Raw genomic sequence first — 17,278 nt, forward strand, 5'->3', positions numbered from 1 at the left:
TAGATTCCACATATAAGGGATGCCATGCAATATTTCTCCTCCTCCTCTGTCTGACTTAGTTTACTCAGTATGGCACTCTCTAAGTCCACCCATGTTTCTGAAAATGACATTATTTTATCCTTTTAATGGCTGCATAATATTCCATTGCATATCTGTGTATCTCATAGTCACCTATTCCTCTGTCAGTGGACACCTAGGTTGCATGCTTGTCTTGACTCTTGTAAACACTGCTTCGGTGAACACAAGTGAAAGTGAGGTCGCTCAGTCCTGTCCGACTCTTTGTGACCCCATGGACTGTAGCCTACCAGGCTCCTCTGTCCGTGGGATTTTCCAGGCAAGCATACTGGAGTGGGGTGCCATTTCATTCTCCAGGGGATCTTCCTGACCCAGGGATTGAACCCCAGTCTCCTGCACTGCACGCAGATGCTTTACCCTTTGAGCCACCAGGGAAGCCCTTCCAGGTGAACAATGGGGTGCAGGTAAAAGAGGAGAACAGTTTTGCCTGTGTCTCTGGAATCTGTCCTCAGAAAGCTGGCTCCTGCTTCCTTTTCTGGAACATAGCAGGTGCTCGGCTCAGGCCCAGTAGTTACAGCTGCTGCCCCAAAGGGGCTGGCATTCTAACAGGCTCTCCTCAGTGGTATCTAAGCATTCTATTTCTAAGGCTCTTTTTCTGATGAGGGTGAAGAGTGTGGTCTCGGTCTGGCTTTTTCCAACCTGCTCCCACAGGGGATTCTGAGTTGAGCTGGCCCCGCTCCCGGATCCCCTGCTTGGGCCCCTGCTGCCTGGGTGCTCACCTGTCATTGTCGGAGGTTTTTCCTTTTGACAGAAGGGACTTCATGCAGTTGCAAGACATCAGATACAGGGTCACGCACCTACTCCTCCGGGAATTTGAATTCCTGGCGAGGGTGGTGGTGGGCTATGGTGGCAAAAGTGATGGAATGAGAATTGAGAGTTCTGAGGTTTTGGAACTGCTCTAAATGCTTCCAAGTGCCTTGGATAACCTATATAAGCTGTGTGTCCCTCTTCCTTGCATTGGTGTAATCATAGCAAAGTAACCTCACAGACCGTTGAAGGAATACAAAGCAGGATTAAGAAAGCATTTGGAAATATAGAATATTATTTAAAATGGTGAATAGAATCCCCCTTTACCCATTCCTGAGTTTCCCTGGTGGCTCAAATGATAAATAATCCACCTGCAATGCAGGAGACCTGAGTTTGATCCCTGGATCAGGAAGATCCCCTGGAGAAGGGAATGGCAGCTCACTCCAGTACTCTTGCCTGGAGAATTCCATGGACAGAGGAGCCTGGTGGGCTACAGTCCGTGGGATCGCAAAGAATCGAACATGGCTGAGCGACATACTTTCATTTTTCACTTTTCCCATTCTTGACCTGTTCTCACCCGAGCCCTTTCTTGCCCAGTGCTGTGTCCTTGTCCTCAGATTTTAACCTCTGGCCCTTGGCTTTCCATGGCTGCATTTGGATTTAAAGTAGCCAAACTTTGGCTTCTTCCTGTGGTCTCCAGGTTTTTAGAATCTCTGTCTCTCAAGTCCTTAGGCTGTCCCTTCTAGGAATGTTTGCTTCCATTCTTATCCAGTGAAATGCAGACCCCACTAGGTTGTATCAACATTTGGGATGAAGCAGTTTCAGGCAGCCCCTGGAAGAGTAGTTCAAATGTGTTTTCTTATTTTCACTGGGCCCTCTGACTTCAGCTGTGATTTCTTTCCAGTTCACTCTCAACCCAACAGAAGCTGGATAAATCAGACCCTCCATCCTGTCAGTAAAGTTAGGCATTGGTTCCTCAGGACCTTTAGAATACAGTTCCTATTTCTTAATCTCACAGCCTAAGACATCAAGCCATCAGTAACTACAGGCCCAATTCAACAGAGATACGTATTTCTTTACACTTCTCAAGTTCCACAATAAAAAAAAATGCTATTTTAATCTATTTTGGAATTTCTCAGAGAAATAGTTATTGATATATAAATCAGTAGTTGGATTTTGGGGGGGGAGAAAGTAGAAAACAGAACTGAGTAAATGCCTATTAATGCTATGTATATATCAGTCCTTGGATTAATAAGTCATTTGAAAGATCAGTGCTTTATATGTCTATACAAACTGATTGAAAACCTCGAGTTATACTTATCTTGATTGCATCTAGTGTTTAATCAATTGTACACTTACAAGTAATGGGCAAACGATTTGTTGTCATACAGGGCCGAGCTCTGCTTTTCATGCAGTGAGAGTAACATTTTTATTTTAACACTTATGCAATTGATTGTAAACTTTGGAGTGATAGAATCTAAATGAATGTACACAGTCCATTAGCCATTTCAGCACCTACCCCCTTGCCAAGCTGTAGCTTTATGCTAAGCTATTGTATGCTGTGTTACATAATCCCCTGCATTCATTTTCTCTACCTATTTAGCCTGAATACATGCAAGGTGACTGCATTGTCTCTTCAACCTCCTTCTCGGTGTAAACACTCACTATAGAAAGCAGATTTGGGGGCAGTATTACATCTTTCGAATGGAGAGTTTGGAGAATTGAATTGGCTTAGAAATGTGTTTGTCACTATTTGGGTTTGCACCCTTTAGTTATATTCACTATCAACTTAGTATGGTTTTCAAGGTGATAAGAAGGTGCTTGAGCTTTAGCCACTGGAAGGAAATTAAGACAGTTCGGGCTCTTAGGAGACAAATGTCAGTTGTGAGAGTATACAAAGGAACAGTTTCTTCCAGGTCCTCAGTCCTTCTCCTGGCAAGCCCCTGGTTTGCTCTTTTAAAGACTGGGTCATGCAGTGCTCATGCCTCTCCTTCCTGAGATGATAAAGGGGAAAGGCGCCTATGAATTAAAAATGATGATTTTGCTTATCTAGAATACGATCCAGGGAGTAGCTTTCAGTGGTCTACTCTTCACTGACGTGTGAAGGAGATACACGACATCTGGGGTGACATCCAGCCCAGAGAAAGGGTTAAACTGGGGAAATTCATCATTGAAGGAAGAGAGTTAGAGCGTTGTGAACTGTTGCAGCAGTTTTCATCGTTGTTGTTGTTTAATAGCTAAGTCCTGTCCGACTCTTTCTGGCCTCATGGTCTCTAGCCCACCAGGCTCCACTGTCCATGGGATTTCCCAAGAAAGAAGACTGGAGTGAGTTGCCATTTCCTTCTCCAGGGGATTTTCCCGATCCAGGGATTGAACCCATCTGTCTTACTCGCCAGGTTCTTTACCACTGAGCAGATATTTGCTAAGTAATATACTCTCAAGCATGCATACAATTTTCATTGATGGATTTACATGGGTATTAGCATAAATATGTGTGTGGTTTGCATAGTTTTTTCTCTCATTTATTTCTTATTTATTTACTGTGATGGCCTCTTAATGATGTCATTTTTCTCCTGTGGCCTTCTACGTAAAATGAGCTCTTTAGTTTTAAATACACTGCTTCCAGGAGGAAAAGAGAAACATTTCTTTTGGTGAGAAAGTGTGATTTACGTGGGGGTAGGAGGAATAGGTCTCTCGCTTAGTTTATTCAAGGTTTGGGGTGGTTTGTAAAGCAACACATGGCTCAGTGGAACCATTCCTTCCCTTTGAGCAGCAAAATAAGGGCAGGTGGTAAATCCAGAATGAAGGGCGAAAGGAGACTGATATTTGGAGAAAAGTTTAAAGGCAGCAGAAGCCCAGAGTAGGACAAACTGTCTGGTCTTGGGCAACTCACTTATTCCTAGTCATCAGTTTCTACTTTAATAAAATACAGAATGTTTTAAATCAGGCAATCTCTAAAATCCTTTATAGCTCTAAAATTTATTATTTTGACAGACTCCTTGGTCTAATTATGTGAAAAATATTAAGCACCACATAGTATATTAAATAATATCCTGGGGCCTTGCTGTTCTTTGTCAGGCCTTTCCCCTTTGAAGGGTACTCCATGATTAATTGAGGCTTCTTTTTACAAGCCCTCCTTTCCTTGCTCATTTATCTCGGTTCACTGGGCACACAGGTGTAACTTAAATGTTTATAGAAAACACCCACCAATACACCATGTTGGGTGCCAAGGACAGGCATAGTAGTTGGTTGTGCGCACATTTGCATTGTTAGGAAGAGAGCTTAGTGGAGATAACTGCATTTGATTTGCCATCTTTTGCTGTAAATCAGGGTCACCTCCAGTCTACTGTACAAAAGAGCTTGTCCAGTTGAATTCTGACAAAACTATTTCTGCAGAAATGGGAAGAGAGCTAATGAAAGTAGGGCACTAGGGGATTGGATGGATGGACCTGTTTGAAAGATGTAGTGCCAAATATCTACTCTGATTTTGGAGGGGGGGGGGGTCTCATTTTGGTAAAATACATCTGGCATGGGTTATGTGCTGAGTAGTACTCACTGCTTAGGTGTGCAAGCAACACCACGGTCGCTTAGAGGTGGACAAGTCCCTTTTGCTTATAGCAGTGTGTGTGCAAACAGAAATGGGCAGGTGTGTACATATCCCTGAGGCCCTCTGGAAGATACAGGACACAATCTCTTTTTTCATTCGTTGGAGTGTGACATTGAGTTCACATTTTAATGATGTGGTGATGCTATGATGAACTTAATACTATATATTGGGTGGTCATCTCTTCACATTATGAAAGTGATGATTATCTCGAGAAAATATTTATTTGTTTTTCCTTAAGCAGCTTACCAAGGGCTATGATGGTTGATAAGGATCTGAGTTACGGTGGATTAGCTTTGGTTAGGTCTAGAAGGAAAAATAGAATTTCCTCAACTTTACTTTGTAGCCCCACCCTACCCTATCCCTCTTTAAAGGGAAACTGCATATCTAAATTTGTATTATCGCTCATTTCCTTTTATTGAGAGGTACTTTTGACCAACCCTGATACGAAGTTGTTGTATAGTGTCTACGTCGTATCCCACACTTTATGAGCCCATGAACTGTAGCCTACCAGGGTCCTCTGTCCGTGGGATTTCCCAGGCAAGAATCCTGAAGCAGGTGGCCATTACCTTCTCCGGGGGATCTTCCCCACCCAGAGATTGAACTCTAGTCTCTTGCATTGGTAGGCAGATTCTTTACTGCTGGGCCACCAGGGAAGCCATCCACTCTAAGTGGGGTTGCCTGACAAGAGGACAAATGGGAGTGTGCATGCCGAGTGTCTAAGTTATAAATCAACAGATAATTAAATCAAATACTTTCTATCCTCTTGCCTTAAAAATAGATCCTCGAAACTACTCGGTTAAGTCAGGTTCACATGTAGCATTTCCAGATTCCTGGGAGTGCTGCTTCGGGAAATATCCGCATATGCAGAGCCTGCCCCTCTGGTTGGCTCTGTCGCTTTCACCCCTTCTCAGCTCCATCGCTCATCACACGGGTCTAGTATAAATGCACATGGGTTCCTTCACCCACATGGCCAAGGTCTGCGTAGACCTGTACAAATAGTCCCCGGGGCTAGTCCTCAGACCTTGAGGTATGTACACTGGCAAGCATGATTTGCCTTCAGAAAGTTGATCCAGGGAAGAGGCCAGCACAAGCCCTGCGAACACACTTGGGGCTCTTTCGGTAGCAAATCATAGTCCCCCAGTGTCTAGAATATGGTCTTGAAAGAGAGTCTGGGTCCCAGTGGGATACCATGTTGGCTCTGTGGACCCCTGGTCCTATGGAGAGATGTTCCATAGGACAGTCTGACCAGGCCACCTCAAAGACCTTCAGGGAGTGGTCCCTTGGAATAAAGGGAGGCATTGCTGTCTAGTGTGATATCAAAGCATATTCTCAAAGTCCGTTCTGTTCCCTTTTCCTCATCTGCTCAGTCATTTCCTCAGGTTCAACCTTTTTAGAAACCCAGTCCTGTTCCACTGGGTGCAGGACTGTACCATGGAAACCAAACTTAGCCATGTTACCGATGGATAGAAATTAGAGCCAAATCTTTCAGGGTAATTGATTTTTATTTATTGGTCAATAAAAGGTACCTGGAGCTAAAGAACACTCTGTCAGAACAGTTAATTATCCATTCTAAACCAGCCCTTTTACAGGCATTGAAAAGCCGATATTGATGCAAAAGCAACATAAGCTTCACTTGACTGTTTTGCATGAATTTTCCCTTTAGTTTCTTCTCTGAGAAAATTTGAAGGCAAGGCAGCAAGCCTTCCTGCATCATCGTTTTAGTCTTCTGCCCTTGTGTGAACCCACGGCTTCTCTGCTAGTTTCCCTGGTCCTTAGATACAATCCTGTGGAAGAAGTGTTGTCCTGGCATCAGGTCCCTGGCAGGGCCAGTGCCCTGTAGGTGTGCGTGCCCTCTTTGGTATTTGCGAAGACCAGGCTCCTGCCAGTCCAGTGCTGACCGCTCTCCCCTTTTCTTTCCCTGCAGCTCGAGAGGAGAATGTGGCCACTTTCCGAGGCTCAGAGTACCTGTGCTACGACCTGTCTCAGAACCCGATCCAGAGCAGCAGTGATGAGATCACCCTGTCCTTTAAGACCTGGCAGCGGAATGGCCTTATCCTGCACACGGGCAAGTCGGCTGACTATGTCAACCTGGCTCTGAAGGATGGCGCGGTCTCCTTGGTCATTAACCTGGGGTCCGGGGCCTTTGAGGCCATTGTGGAGCCAGTGAATGGAAAATTCAATGACAACGCCTGGCATGATGTCAAAGTGACACGCAACCTCCGGCAGGTAATGGCTGAGGGCAGAGAGTGCCCGGAGGCTCCTCTTAGGGGGCTGGGGAGGGAGCGTGAAGTAGGTGATGGGTTAGGGTCCATGGAGAAGGGTAGAGGTACCATATGGGTGTGCATTTGCCAAGCTTTCTCCCAGCCTTTACAATTTCACAAGGATAACGATTAAAGTATGTTTCTCCTCTTACTTCAATTCTCCATGTGTGCTTGTTATTTAAGAAAAAAAATTCAGTTGTATAGATAATAATAGTTACAAATACTTTTCTTTTATTCTGCTTTCTTTTTTTTTATCATCTTCTTGATTACATTTGTACCTTGTATTATTGTTAAATTCAGTTAGGGATAGCGTTTTATTTCTATAGCTTGGTAGATTTTCCTCTTTCTTTGAATGTATGTTTTGTTTTTTAAGTAAGTTAGCCATTGCCACGATGCCATAATTTTAATTTCTTCCAGAGAAAGATTTTCTTTTTCTCTTCCTTTTGATTTACCAGCCCCTCACCAATATTTTTTTCATATAAATTTATATATTTTAATTATAGGTTAATTACTTTACAATGTTGTAAAGTAATTCACCAATATTTTTATTCTTTAATTTATTCTTTTGGTTGTTGTGTTAACCTCTAGCCTTGGAGGGAATTAGCTGGAATCTTTCTGAATTCCTTTGTTTCTCTGTTCCTTGCTGCTACTTTATTGCCCCTTTCTCTACCTCCGAGACTCTTCAGTTGACTAGGAGGCCTGGAAAGTGGAAGGACCCACATTAAAAAGTCAACTTTGGAGCAGCCTTTCCTGGTTCTGTACGTGCTTGAGAACTCCCATCGCTTGCTGATGCTAAGCAGGCAACTCCGTCAGGTGACAAAACTCTCAGAAAACCATAGCCAAGTGAAGTTGTTTACTGTTCATAACTAATAATAATAAAATGACAGCAACAATAATAATATTTCACCAGCCCACATCAGGAAAAGATTAAAATCACTTCCAGTAAAAGTCAAGGTCTGTCCTGAGGCTGCCTTTTCCAGGTTCTGTTTTTCCTTCTTGTGAATTTGTAATTAAACCCAGTTGGACAGCATTCATCCTTTATTAATCAGAAAGCATTATGTAAATTTCAAGAAGGTGCTTATCAAATTTTCTTCTGCAGTATGATTGATTTAATGCCTTCTGTAAACATGAAGGCATAAGAAGTGACAGGTATTTGCATATATTTTCTGTTTGATAAAAGTGTAACTCCTTTATAACGCTAAATAAATGGAGAAGGCCCACCCACAGCAGAAACATACAATTTTTGAAACACCCATTTCCACACTTAAGCATGTCAGGGAAGCCCCAAGTTGGCTATTTTATTTTATCTATGGTGCAGCTGCCAAATCATAAGAGTCCCCAGACATCCTAATACACACAGATCAAATATTTTTGAATTACCATTTTATATTTCTCCTGCAAGGCCAAAGAATTCTATTGCTGACATTTTCTCTCATCGTTCCCCACCTGCACTTACAGGGGAGACCCTCTCAGCTGCCAAGAGAGCCCAAGTGAAATGTCCATTCGCTGACATATAAGGGCTTGAAATGTTTGAGTTGCAGAGACTAGACCAAAAAGTGAAATAGGACCTATTGTTGGTTTCCACTGGCCGGTACACAGTAATGCCCTTCTGGCATCAGTCAGTGGAGGGGGAGATTTTCCTGTCCTGGGCAACAGAATCCGGTTGTATTTCTCACCAGCTGCTCTGCTTCTATATCTCTCTCCCACCCCGCATGCTTCCTTGCCATTCTAGAATGATTTCAAATAGCCAGAAAAGGCTCACTTTCATTTCTACTAAAAACACTTCTCTCAAATAGAGTTGGGCCTTAATTCAGTCCTTTACACTGAAATGGGGACAGACCAGACTGTGATTCAAATATGGGTTGTGCTCTTTGAGTCTTAATAAGCAGAGGAAAGCCATGCTGGAGGGTTTCTCTTCCAAGTTCTGAGCCCCAGCTCTACTCTGTGCCCTTGGACAAGCCATTTAACCTTCCCACTCCAATTTCCATTTGCGAGATGTTGATTACAACCCTCCCCAGCCATGTGTGGTGGCTAAATATGCAAAGCACCTTATGTTCAAGGAGGGTTATGAGCTCATCTGTGGTCTGGGTGCTAGACTCTCGCTGGGACACGCACATGATTTACAGGCCGAGCGTTCTGTCCGAAGGTGATTGCCTCTGTCTGTCCTTAAGGATGCAGCTAAGAAGAGCTCTCAAGACAAGGCTAGTGAGGCTGGAGGGTGTTGGGGGCATTTCTTGGCAGAGGGAGCATGAATCTTTTTGATAAAGTGCACCTAAATTCAGACCTCGCTGAAATTTGGACTGAATTTTGCATCCAAATGCAATTTATTGAAAGAGGAAATACTTCAGAAAAGCAGAGTTGACTTTGCAAATAGAATCCTTTCAACCCTGAGTCACCTCAGATGATTATTTTTCCCATAAAATACACTTATAACAACTTTTTGAGTTCCCTAGGATACGTTTGAAGGAGTGGGAAGCCCTCGTCTATTTCAATTAAACGTAATCACTTCATGAATATTTGATAAGCTGATGGCAGCCATATCTGCTTTTTTTGTAAGGGTGAATGGCTTATGTGGTAAAGGTTGACCTGAGGAAATTTTACTGGAATTTCCTTACCAAATGGAGCAGAGCTTTTTCCCATTCTTCCTTCTTGGTCATCTACTCGTGGTTCTGCTTTGGGGCTAAAGTCAGTCAGTGAAAGTGTTGTTTGCTCAGTAGCTTTTAGGTTAAGTCAGGGCCAAATTCGGGCTTCCCAGGTGGTCCCTAGTAGTGAAGAACCCGCCAACCAGTACAGGAGATATAAGGGATGAAGATTTGATCCCTGGGAAGATCCCCTGAAGGACGAAATGGCAACCCACTCCAGTATTCTTGCCTGGAGAACCCCATGGACAGAGGAGCCTGCCAGGCTACAGTCCATAGGGTTGCAAGGAGTTGGAGACAACTAAAGCGACTTAGTGCAGGGCCAAATTCAGGTACTTGATTGAGGGTTCTGAGTAATGAAGAGAATATGGATTATTTGTTCCAAACCATCACCAGGATTAGCACCCAAGGTAGTAAGGAGTTTTTGTGGGGTTTTTTTTTGCTTTGGTTTGGTTTTTGGTCCATGACCTTGAGTCCAAGGTCATGACCATCACAGGACTTGCTTGACCTCGATATGCCACTTTAATCAAACCTCAAGCATAAAACTGAGTTACCCACCTTTATCTGCTCCAGCTTCCCAGCTCAGGGTGCACTGGCAATTTAACATTTGAAAGCTGTGAAGAAGAGACTAATCATAGGGCTTCTGTAATCACGTTTAACCTGCCAGTCCTCTCTGCTACCCATGCAAGAAATTGCTTCAAAGCTTGAAAGACATTCCTAAGAAGAATGAGGGCAGCACGATGCCAACAGTAGGCATTCCAGCAGAATACACCAAATAATGGCATCGCTGGATAATGATGAAGACTCGAACTATTTTGACACATTCTAACGACACAGTTACTCTAACCCAAGAGGGCAGGAAAGAGAAGAAAGTTCCCCTCCTGCCTCACAAAGGCACCCCAAGTCAAGGCAGTTGTGGATCTTTAATTTACCTCTGGAAACGCAGAGTGAGCTACATTATGTGGCCTTCATCTGCCCGATGTGAACTGGAAACATTCTAAGCTCTTTTTGTTCTTGGAGAAAGTCATGATCGTCTATGCATGTAGTCAGAGTCAGATGTGAAAAATAAAAAATCCCCAAAGGACGGGTATTTCAGCTCTATTTATCGATTTACCGAAGTTCAATGATAAACTTTGGGGGTCTTTTCTTTCAGGAGAGGTGGATTGTATATGTGCTGAGGGTGGGAAGGGCGTGGGGGCAGTGTTCATTCAGAAGAGCCCTTGGAAAGTAAGTATGATGCTAATTTCGACCTGGGTGAGGTCCGATCTGGTGGTGGTTTGGAGAAGCGGGGAGTTTCGGACGACAAGGTGGGCTGCAGCTCCTTGCCTGGCTGCGAGCCGGGCGCCAAGGTTTTCCATAGAGTCCTGGTCTCATTGTCTTCCCCCACTCTCTTTTTCTGTGTTGGGTGCCTTTTTTTTGAAAAACTAACCCAAGATCATTCATGCAATGTGTCATTTTACTAACCGACTAATGTACTAACACCCTAACGACTCATCTTTGTTTTTAGTTTTTTTAATTAACAATCGTTCTGTTCACAATTTTTTAATTTCCTTTCTTCCCCCTTTTCCGCAAAGCACTCAGGCATCGGACACGCTATGGTAAACAAACTACATTGTCTGGTAGATATCATTCTTATTGTCTCTTTTTTTGGGTTTGCCGTGTGTTGCCCCCCTTTTCCTCCCCAAACCCCCCTTTTATCCTCTTTAGACTTGTTTCTTTTTAAAAATTTTTTGTTGGTGGTGTTGAATGAAATACAAGCCTTTCTTTTTCTTTAAAAAGAAAATGGAAGGGGACGCACCTGTCCTGACAACATTTGGATGACTTTGGTCGGGACAGTTTCCTTTTCTCCACTATTTTTTTTTTTTCCTAAAAAAAAAGTTTTTTTTAAAGAAATATTCTTTGTTTAGCTAAATTCATTTTGTTTTCTTATTTTGCAACTTCTAAGTTACAGACTAGGGGCAACTGAGATTTCTGGTGAGGACTTTCTTCTCTCCGTGTCTTCCTACCCCCTCTTCTTCCTCCCCCCAACCTCCAAACTCCTGAATCCCCCTTTTTTCTTTCCCTTTTGTGTGGCCGTGGCTGCCACAGGTGATCTGGGGAGGAAAGTACTCTGCTTCCTGTGTTCTTCCTTTCCCTTCTTGCTCCTTACTTCCCACCTCGGCCAAAGGGAGCTCCGCCAATTGTGTGCTCCATACAAACTCTGCATGGCATGTTCCTGTCTCGTGAATTCCCCATTAGCATCAGAACCTGTCTCCTCATTTTCCTCCTCGCCACTAACAACCTACCAGTCATCAAGCCTACACCACTTTCTTTTCTCTCTCTCTGTCTTTTTTTTTGTCTCCACCCTTCTTTGTTCTCCTCTCATCCTTCATGTATTTTGGGGTTGGGTTTGGACTTTTTCTTTTCTTTTTGTTAGTAAGGGAGGTGGCAGGCACGGGAAAGATGACCCTTTGGTGCTGAGTGTGTTTTCTTTCCTCACTTCCATCTTGTTTTCCGGTTGATTTAGTGCATGTAGGTGTGAAGCGGATTTTGGTTCTTTCCTTTCGTTCTCTGCACCCGGTCCCACGCCCCTCCCTTCTGTTCTTCTGCCTTCTCTCTTGGCTCCAGATAAGTTCCGCATGGGTGTGTCAGCGAATGGTGTGTGCACGCTTTGGGGCCTCATCTTTTCTCTGCGCCCTCTGCTCCTTTCATGGATGTTGGGTGTGTGGGTGCTATTTCTTTCTGGTGGGCATTATGATTTATTTATTTGGCTCTTCTGCCTCATCATTCCTTTCTTTTTGTTAGCAATGCCTTTTTGGTTTGGGTCATTTCTTCCCTGGGTGGTGGTGATGGCAGTCAAGGGAGGACAGGGGTTGATGTCCTGGGTAGTCCACAGCATGTATCACCCATGACTCATCAAACTCAAGACCCTTTTCCTTCCCTCCCTGAATGCATGTTTGTCAGTGTGGTGTGAGCCCAAAAGGAAACAAATTTTAAAAAAAGAAAAAGAAAAGAAAAAAAGAAACAAAACCCATCAACAACCAAAGGCCAACCCCCTCACAAACCCCATCGTCTAACGTCTCCGTCGCTGTTTCTCACGGCCACCGTAAATTACAGTCATTCAAAAATAAGCCATCATTCTACCAATGAACCGAGACAAGTGATGTCGTCTGAGGATCGTTCCATTTTCTAGCCTGACTGAAGAGGGCATTGGGCAGAGCGAGCCGCTCAGCTTGGCAGTTCTGAGAAACTCTCCCGGGAGTCTATAGGCAAACGCCGGAGGCTTGGGCCACAGGGAGGCAGACCAGAAAATGGAACTTGGCTGCACATATCAAAATCAAACCAAAATTAGAAAGAATACCTCACCCAAATCTTAATGAAAGTGATGCCACAGGTAGGGCAAGCCCCCGGATTGTGAAAGGACCTTAAGGTCATTGTTGGGATTTCTTTTGTCCCTGTGTCCCTCCACCAGGTGACCATCTCTGTGGATGGGATCCTTACCACGACAGGCTACACTCAAGAGGACTACACCATGCTGGGCTCAGATGACTTCTTCTACGTGGGAGGAAGCCCAAGTACCGCTGACTTGCCAGGCTCCCCCGTCAGCAACAACTTCATGGGCTGCCTTAAAGAGGTGAGTTCACCCATTCTGACTGTCTAAGCACAAATGAAATTTCTGGTTCAATGACTCAATCTGTCCTCTGATCTATGAGGTCAAAAGTTGTAGCAGAAAAGACTCTGGACTTGGAAGTGGAGGCTCCGGGTTTTGATCCCAGCTTGGACCGGTTACAGGACCATGGGTTTGCCACTTAAATACCCTGTGATTCTGTATGCTCATCTATCTAATGAATCACCTGATCCCCACAGGTAGCTGTGTTTCATAAATGAATTTAAATAACTCAGATGAAAGGATTTTGAAGTCAGAAGGATATAGACCTGTGTGAAGTTTGATTTTGTACTTTCGACTCGGCAAATCAGGAAGCCTTAGCTAAAAGTGGCTCCATTTACAGTTGTGTGTCTTGTCTAAAACATAACATATGTATTGCTTTACCTTTGCTGAGCTTGGTGTTCCCAAGAGTCTCATTATTTGAGATGAAGAAAAATTCTCAGAATGTAATATTAAGGCCCAGAAAACTGGTTTTTCCTTTTTTTTTTCCTCCTGGAGAGCTAGCTAGCTGTGAGAAAGCAGTGGGGTTTTGACATTACTCATTTATTACTATTGTAGCTGATATGTTGAGACCTCTGTCTGAGAGCAAGGGAGCTTGAGTCGAGTGTAAGTTCAATCTCTAAGGTCAATTGTTGAGGCAAAAGGAATCAGACTTGATTTGCTGGATTCTTTCAGCAAACAGTGTCATCAGCACAGCGCACTGCACTTTTTTTGCTTAATCTAAGCTAAGCTTGGTTGCCTAAGATATCTATACCATGCCCCTGGGGAAATTCCTTGAGAAGCTAACAGTGTTCTTTCTTGTAAATAAAGATCCCTTGTGACATGTTATAAATCTCCTCTCGGGGCACATGTTTCATTCTTATTCTGGTTACTTGAAATTGGTTGCATATTAGTCATGTATGAGACAGCATCATGCATGGATTCACTCATGCCACTCAGCTGTGAGCTGTGTCTAGACAGGAGTTGCGTCTGTCATGCGTGGCATAGAGCAAGTCCATAATAAGTATGCATTGAATGGATGCACTTATCAAATAATCATCATTGGGTACCTTTGTTTTTTGGCTATAACTAAATATAAAGGCTTTTTGTAAACCATGATCTGCATATTTGAGGAATTTATAATGTGGGAAAGGAGATGAAACTTCTAAGGAAACAGTTACAGTTCAGGACACTGTGTGTGCAGTGCCACAGATGAAATGCTCTAACTGAGTAGAGGAAGCAGATACATTCTAGGTGGGAGTCAGCATTGGAGAAGAAATGATGTTTGAGCTGGGCCTTGCTGCAATAAACCATGTGTATGTACATTGAGAGGAAGGGGTAAGACAAACGTGACAAAGGAGGGGAAAATCCAAGTACAGCTGCGTATTGTTCTTGGTCTGAAGGAAAAATGACAGGGGAGAACTCATAGTGTGTTCTCCTCTCTGCTGGACATGATCTAGCCTTCTGCTGACCACGGGGACCACACAGGTCATTCCTGTCGGAATTGTGGTGGACAGCATGCTTCTTCCCTGGGATTTACTCCCATTTGAATAGGATAAAGGTACAAACTTCTCAGTGACTAATGAACCTTGAAAGAGTCTTAAACACTGTTAAATTACACAGCGTTGGAATTGCCCTCTCATCAGAAATAGATGGGTATGTTCTGTTTCCTTGTTGGTGGCTCAGGAATGAATGAGGCTTTGAGTACTGTGCAGAGCGCATCGGTTTATGTAGTGAAATAGCCCTGAACCACCTGGAGTCTCTCCAGGACAGCATCTAGGGGTGGCCTCTAGGACTCATCAACCCCCTTAACTGCCGCCCCCTCCCACCCCAACACAATTAAGCTTTTTGAGACAAGGAGCAGTTTCCCAACTGCAAATCTATCAGTCAGTCAAGAAGGATGCCCCTGAATATTTTGAAACAAGCCTCATAAAAGTATGAAGATATCTCTGATGTTTTTATCCATGGAGAGCCTTAAGTAAATGAAATTTACACACATACATACCACTGTCTCCATGTAGAGAGCAGACAGCTTCAAAAGTCTATGAAAAGTAGCACTTAATAGCTTAAAAATTAAAGATACTTCTGAAAACCAGTGTCAATGACAGAAATAAAAATAACATATTTTATTTATGTGTAAATAAAAATATGCACATCTTAGCTAGTAGCTAAGCAGAACTTAAAGCCAGATCAAGTCACAAGGAATTCCAAAACAGTGAAGAAATTGGTAAGCAAAACTAGGACTTAATCTAAAATTTTGCCCCCTCTCTCATTTATATATGTATCAGATAGTCTTTCTAAGGGACTTGGGAGGCTTCTTATTTGTCTGAGTTTTAAACAGATAACTTTGAGTCTAATGAAATCCTAGCATATTCTTTCTTTCCATTTAATTATTAAAATTCACTTTTCTGTGGGCAGGTCTAGTAAATTCTTGTTCTTGGCATTTCTTCTCGACAGTTTAGTAAACAATAAAAGCTCCCAGCTATGTTGGGACTTTGCTCCTTGATAAATCCCACTTACCCACTTCCAACTGTTTTCCTTTAGGACAGTCTCCAGTTATTTTCCAATTTCTTCTTCCCTTCTATATCTCTTTCTTCCCCTTTCTGTCATTTTTGGCCATTTGTGGTTCTAGGAGCTGGGTGCTTTTATGTGTTTTTGTTTGTTTCAAAATGGGGACCTGGGGAAGACACTATGCTGCTGCTGCTACTGCTGCTAAGTCGCTTCAGTCGTGTCCGACTCTGTGCGACCCCATAGATGGCAGCCCACCAGGCTCCCCCATCCCTGGGATTCTCCAGGCAAGAACACTGGAGTGGGTTGCCATATCTTTTGGACCATTGATAGTTTGTAGCACAAAGTTGTTTTTATCTTTGGAACTACAGTTACTTTACTCAAGGTTAAGTTCTGGCTCCACACTTGGGTCAAAGCATCTGTGGATTTCACCTGTGTGCACAGCTTCTAATTTGATACCAGTGTAAAAGCATGACGTAATCCAATTATTGCGTGCTACTTGGCACATCCTAGTTATCAATTCAAGGTTTGTATCCACTTAAACATCACAAAATCCATACTTGTTCCTCTTCGTGTTTTTGTGTTTTAATGTGTCTGTCTTACTTTTGTTCTTGCCGTGTCCCCAGCTCCTAGAATGGTTCTTAGCACCTAGTGGGCTCTCAATAAATATTTGCTAAATGAAATCAGATGTTTGTAAGTAAAGAAAAAAACAAACAAACAAAAATCTTTAGATAAATGCTCTTAGGCACACTTGACTATGCGACTTTCTTGAAATCATTAAAGAACATCCTGGCATGGCAATAGTCGAATCTTTCAGCAACCTGCCAGCTATCTGATATGAGATAAGTGTTACATAGGAAAGCCCAGCATGGCTAAAAGAAATACGTTGGCACCCCTTCTGGGAAGAACAGGATTGAAAAGATTTTGAGGAGGCATCATAGTATAAGTGAAAAGAATGCCAAGTTTAAAAATCAGAAAACCTGGTTAGGAATTCCAGCTTTCTTACTGCCTGTATGGCCTGGAGTAAGCCACTGATCTTAATTGAGCCTCAGTTTCCTAAGCCATAAAATGGAGATAGTAAGACGTCTGTTGTGTTCTTAAGAACGAATGGGATAATGTATGTACAAGTGAAACCATACATAAATATACAATGATGTTTTTCTACAATAATTAAGGATTATGTAATGATTCTTATAAAAACAGTTTGTGAATATAAATGTAAGCACAAGTGAATATTCATTAGCACACGCAGTATCTGTATTTCCCATATTACCAAGTCACCGTTTGGGGGGAGAACGACTTTATTCTGAGGTTTGCCTTACTAAAATTCTCTTCTTTTCACTGAAATAGGGATCGTCCATCTCACCCACACTCAGTCTTTACCTAGTCTGTTGCCTTTCGAAATTTATTTGACACCTGTCAATCTCCCTTCCATTGAAATGTGAGCTCCATGAGGACAGAGGCCTCATCTGTTCACAGATGTTTCACTAAACACCTAGAAGAGTTCTTGGCTTAAAATTATGCATTCAATAAGCATATCTAGAATGAGTAAGTTAATTAATGAGCAGACCTCATGGAGCTCTAAAATCTGAATTTTGGATCCATAGGCATAGGCTGAAAACCTACAGTATGCCAAGGATATGCTAAGATACAAAGATGCATCAGAATCCTTGCCTTAGGGGACCTCACAGTTAGTGGGGGACACACAGATATATTTTCAAGAAAAAGCATTTAATGCACAAAAAGAGGCATTCCCAGGTGCAGTGGGGCTGCTGAGAAGAACTTAGAATATCACGGGGTTCAGGAAAACTCTGGA

The 17,278-nt window shown here is 42.9% G+C and overlaps 1 protein-coding gene across 1 annotated transcript in view; it reads left to right on the forward strand.

Moving 5' to 3' along the window:
* LOC138444253 (neurexin-3) overlaps window positions 1-17,278 on the forward strand; it is an 819,713-nt gene that overhangs the window by 419,890 nt on the left and 382,545 nt on the right. Inside the window, exons 6-8 of the mRNA XM_069597533.1 lie at window positions 6,354-6,655; window positions 10,904-10,948; window positions 12,781-12,942. Coding sequence (XP_069453634.1) covers window positions 6,354-6,655; window positions 10,904-10,948; window positions 12,781-12,942 — 509 coding nt within the window. The remainder of the gene's footprint in view (window positions 1-6,353; window positions 6,656-10,903; window positions 10,949-12,780; window positions 12,943-17,278) is intronic.

This window comes from Ovis canadensis, chromosome 7 (genome assembly GCF_042477335.2).
Source record: "Ovis canadensis isolate MfBH-ARS-UI-01 breed Bighorn chromosome 7, ARS-UI_OviCan_v2, whole genome shotgun sequence".
Lineage (NCBI taxonomy): Eukaryota > Metazoa > Chordata > Mammalia > Artiodactyla > Bovidae > Ovis > Ovis canadensis.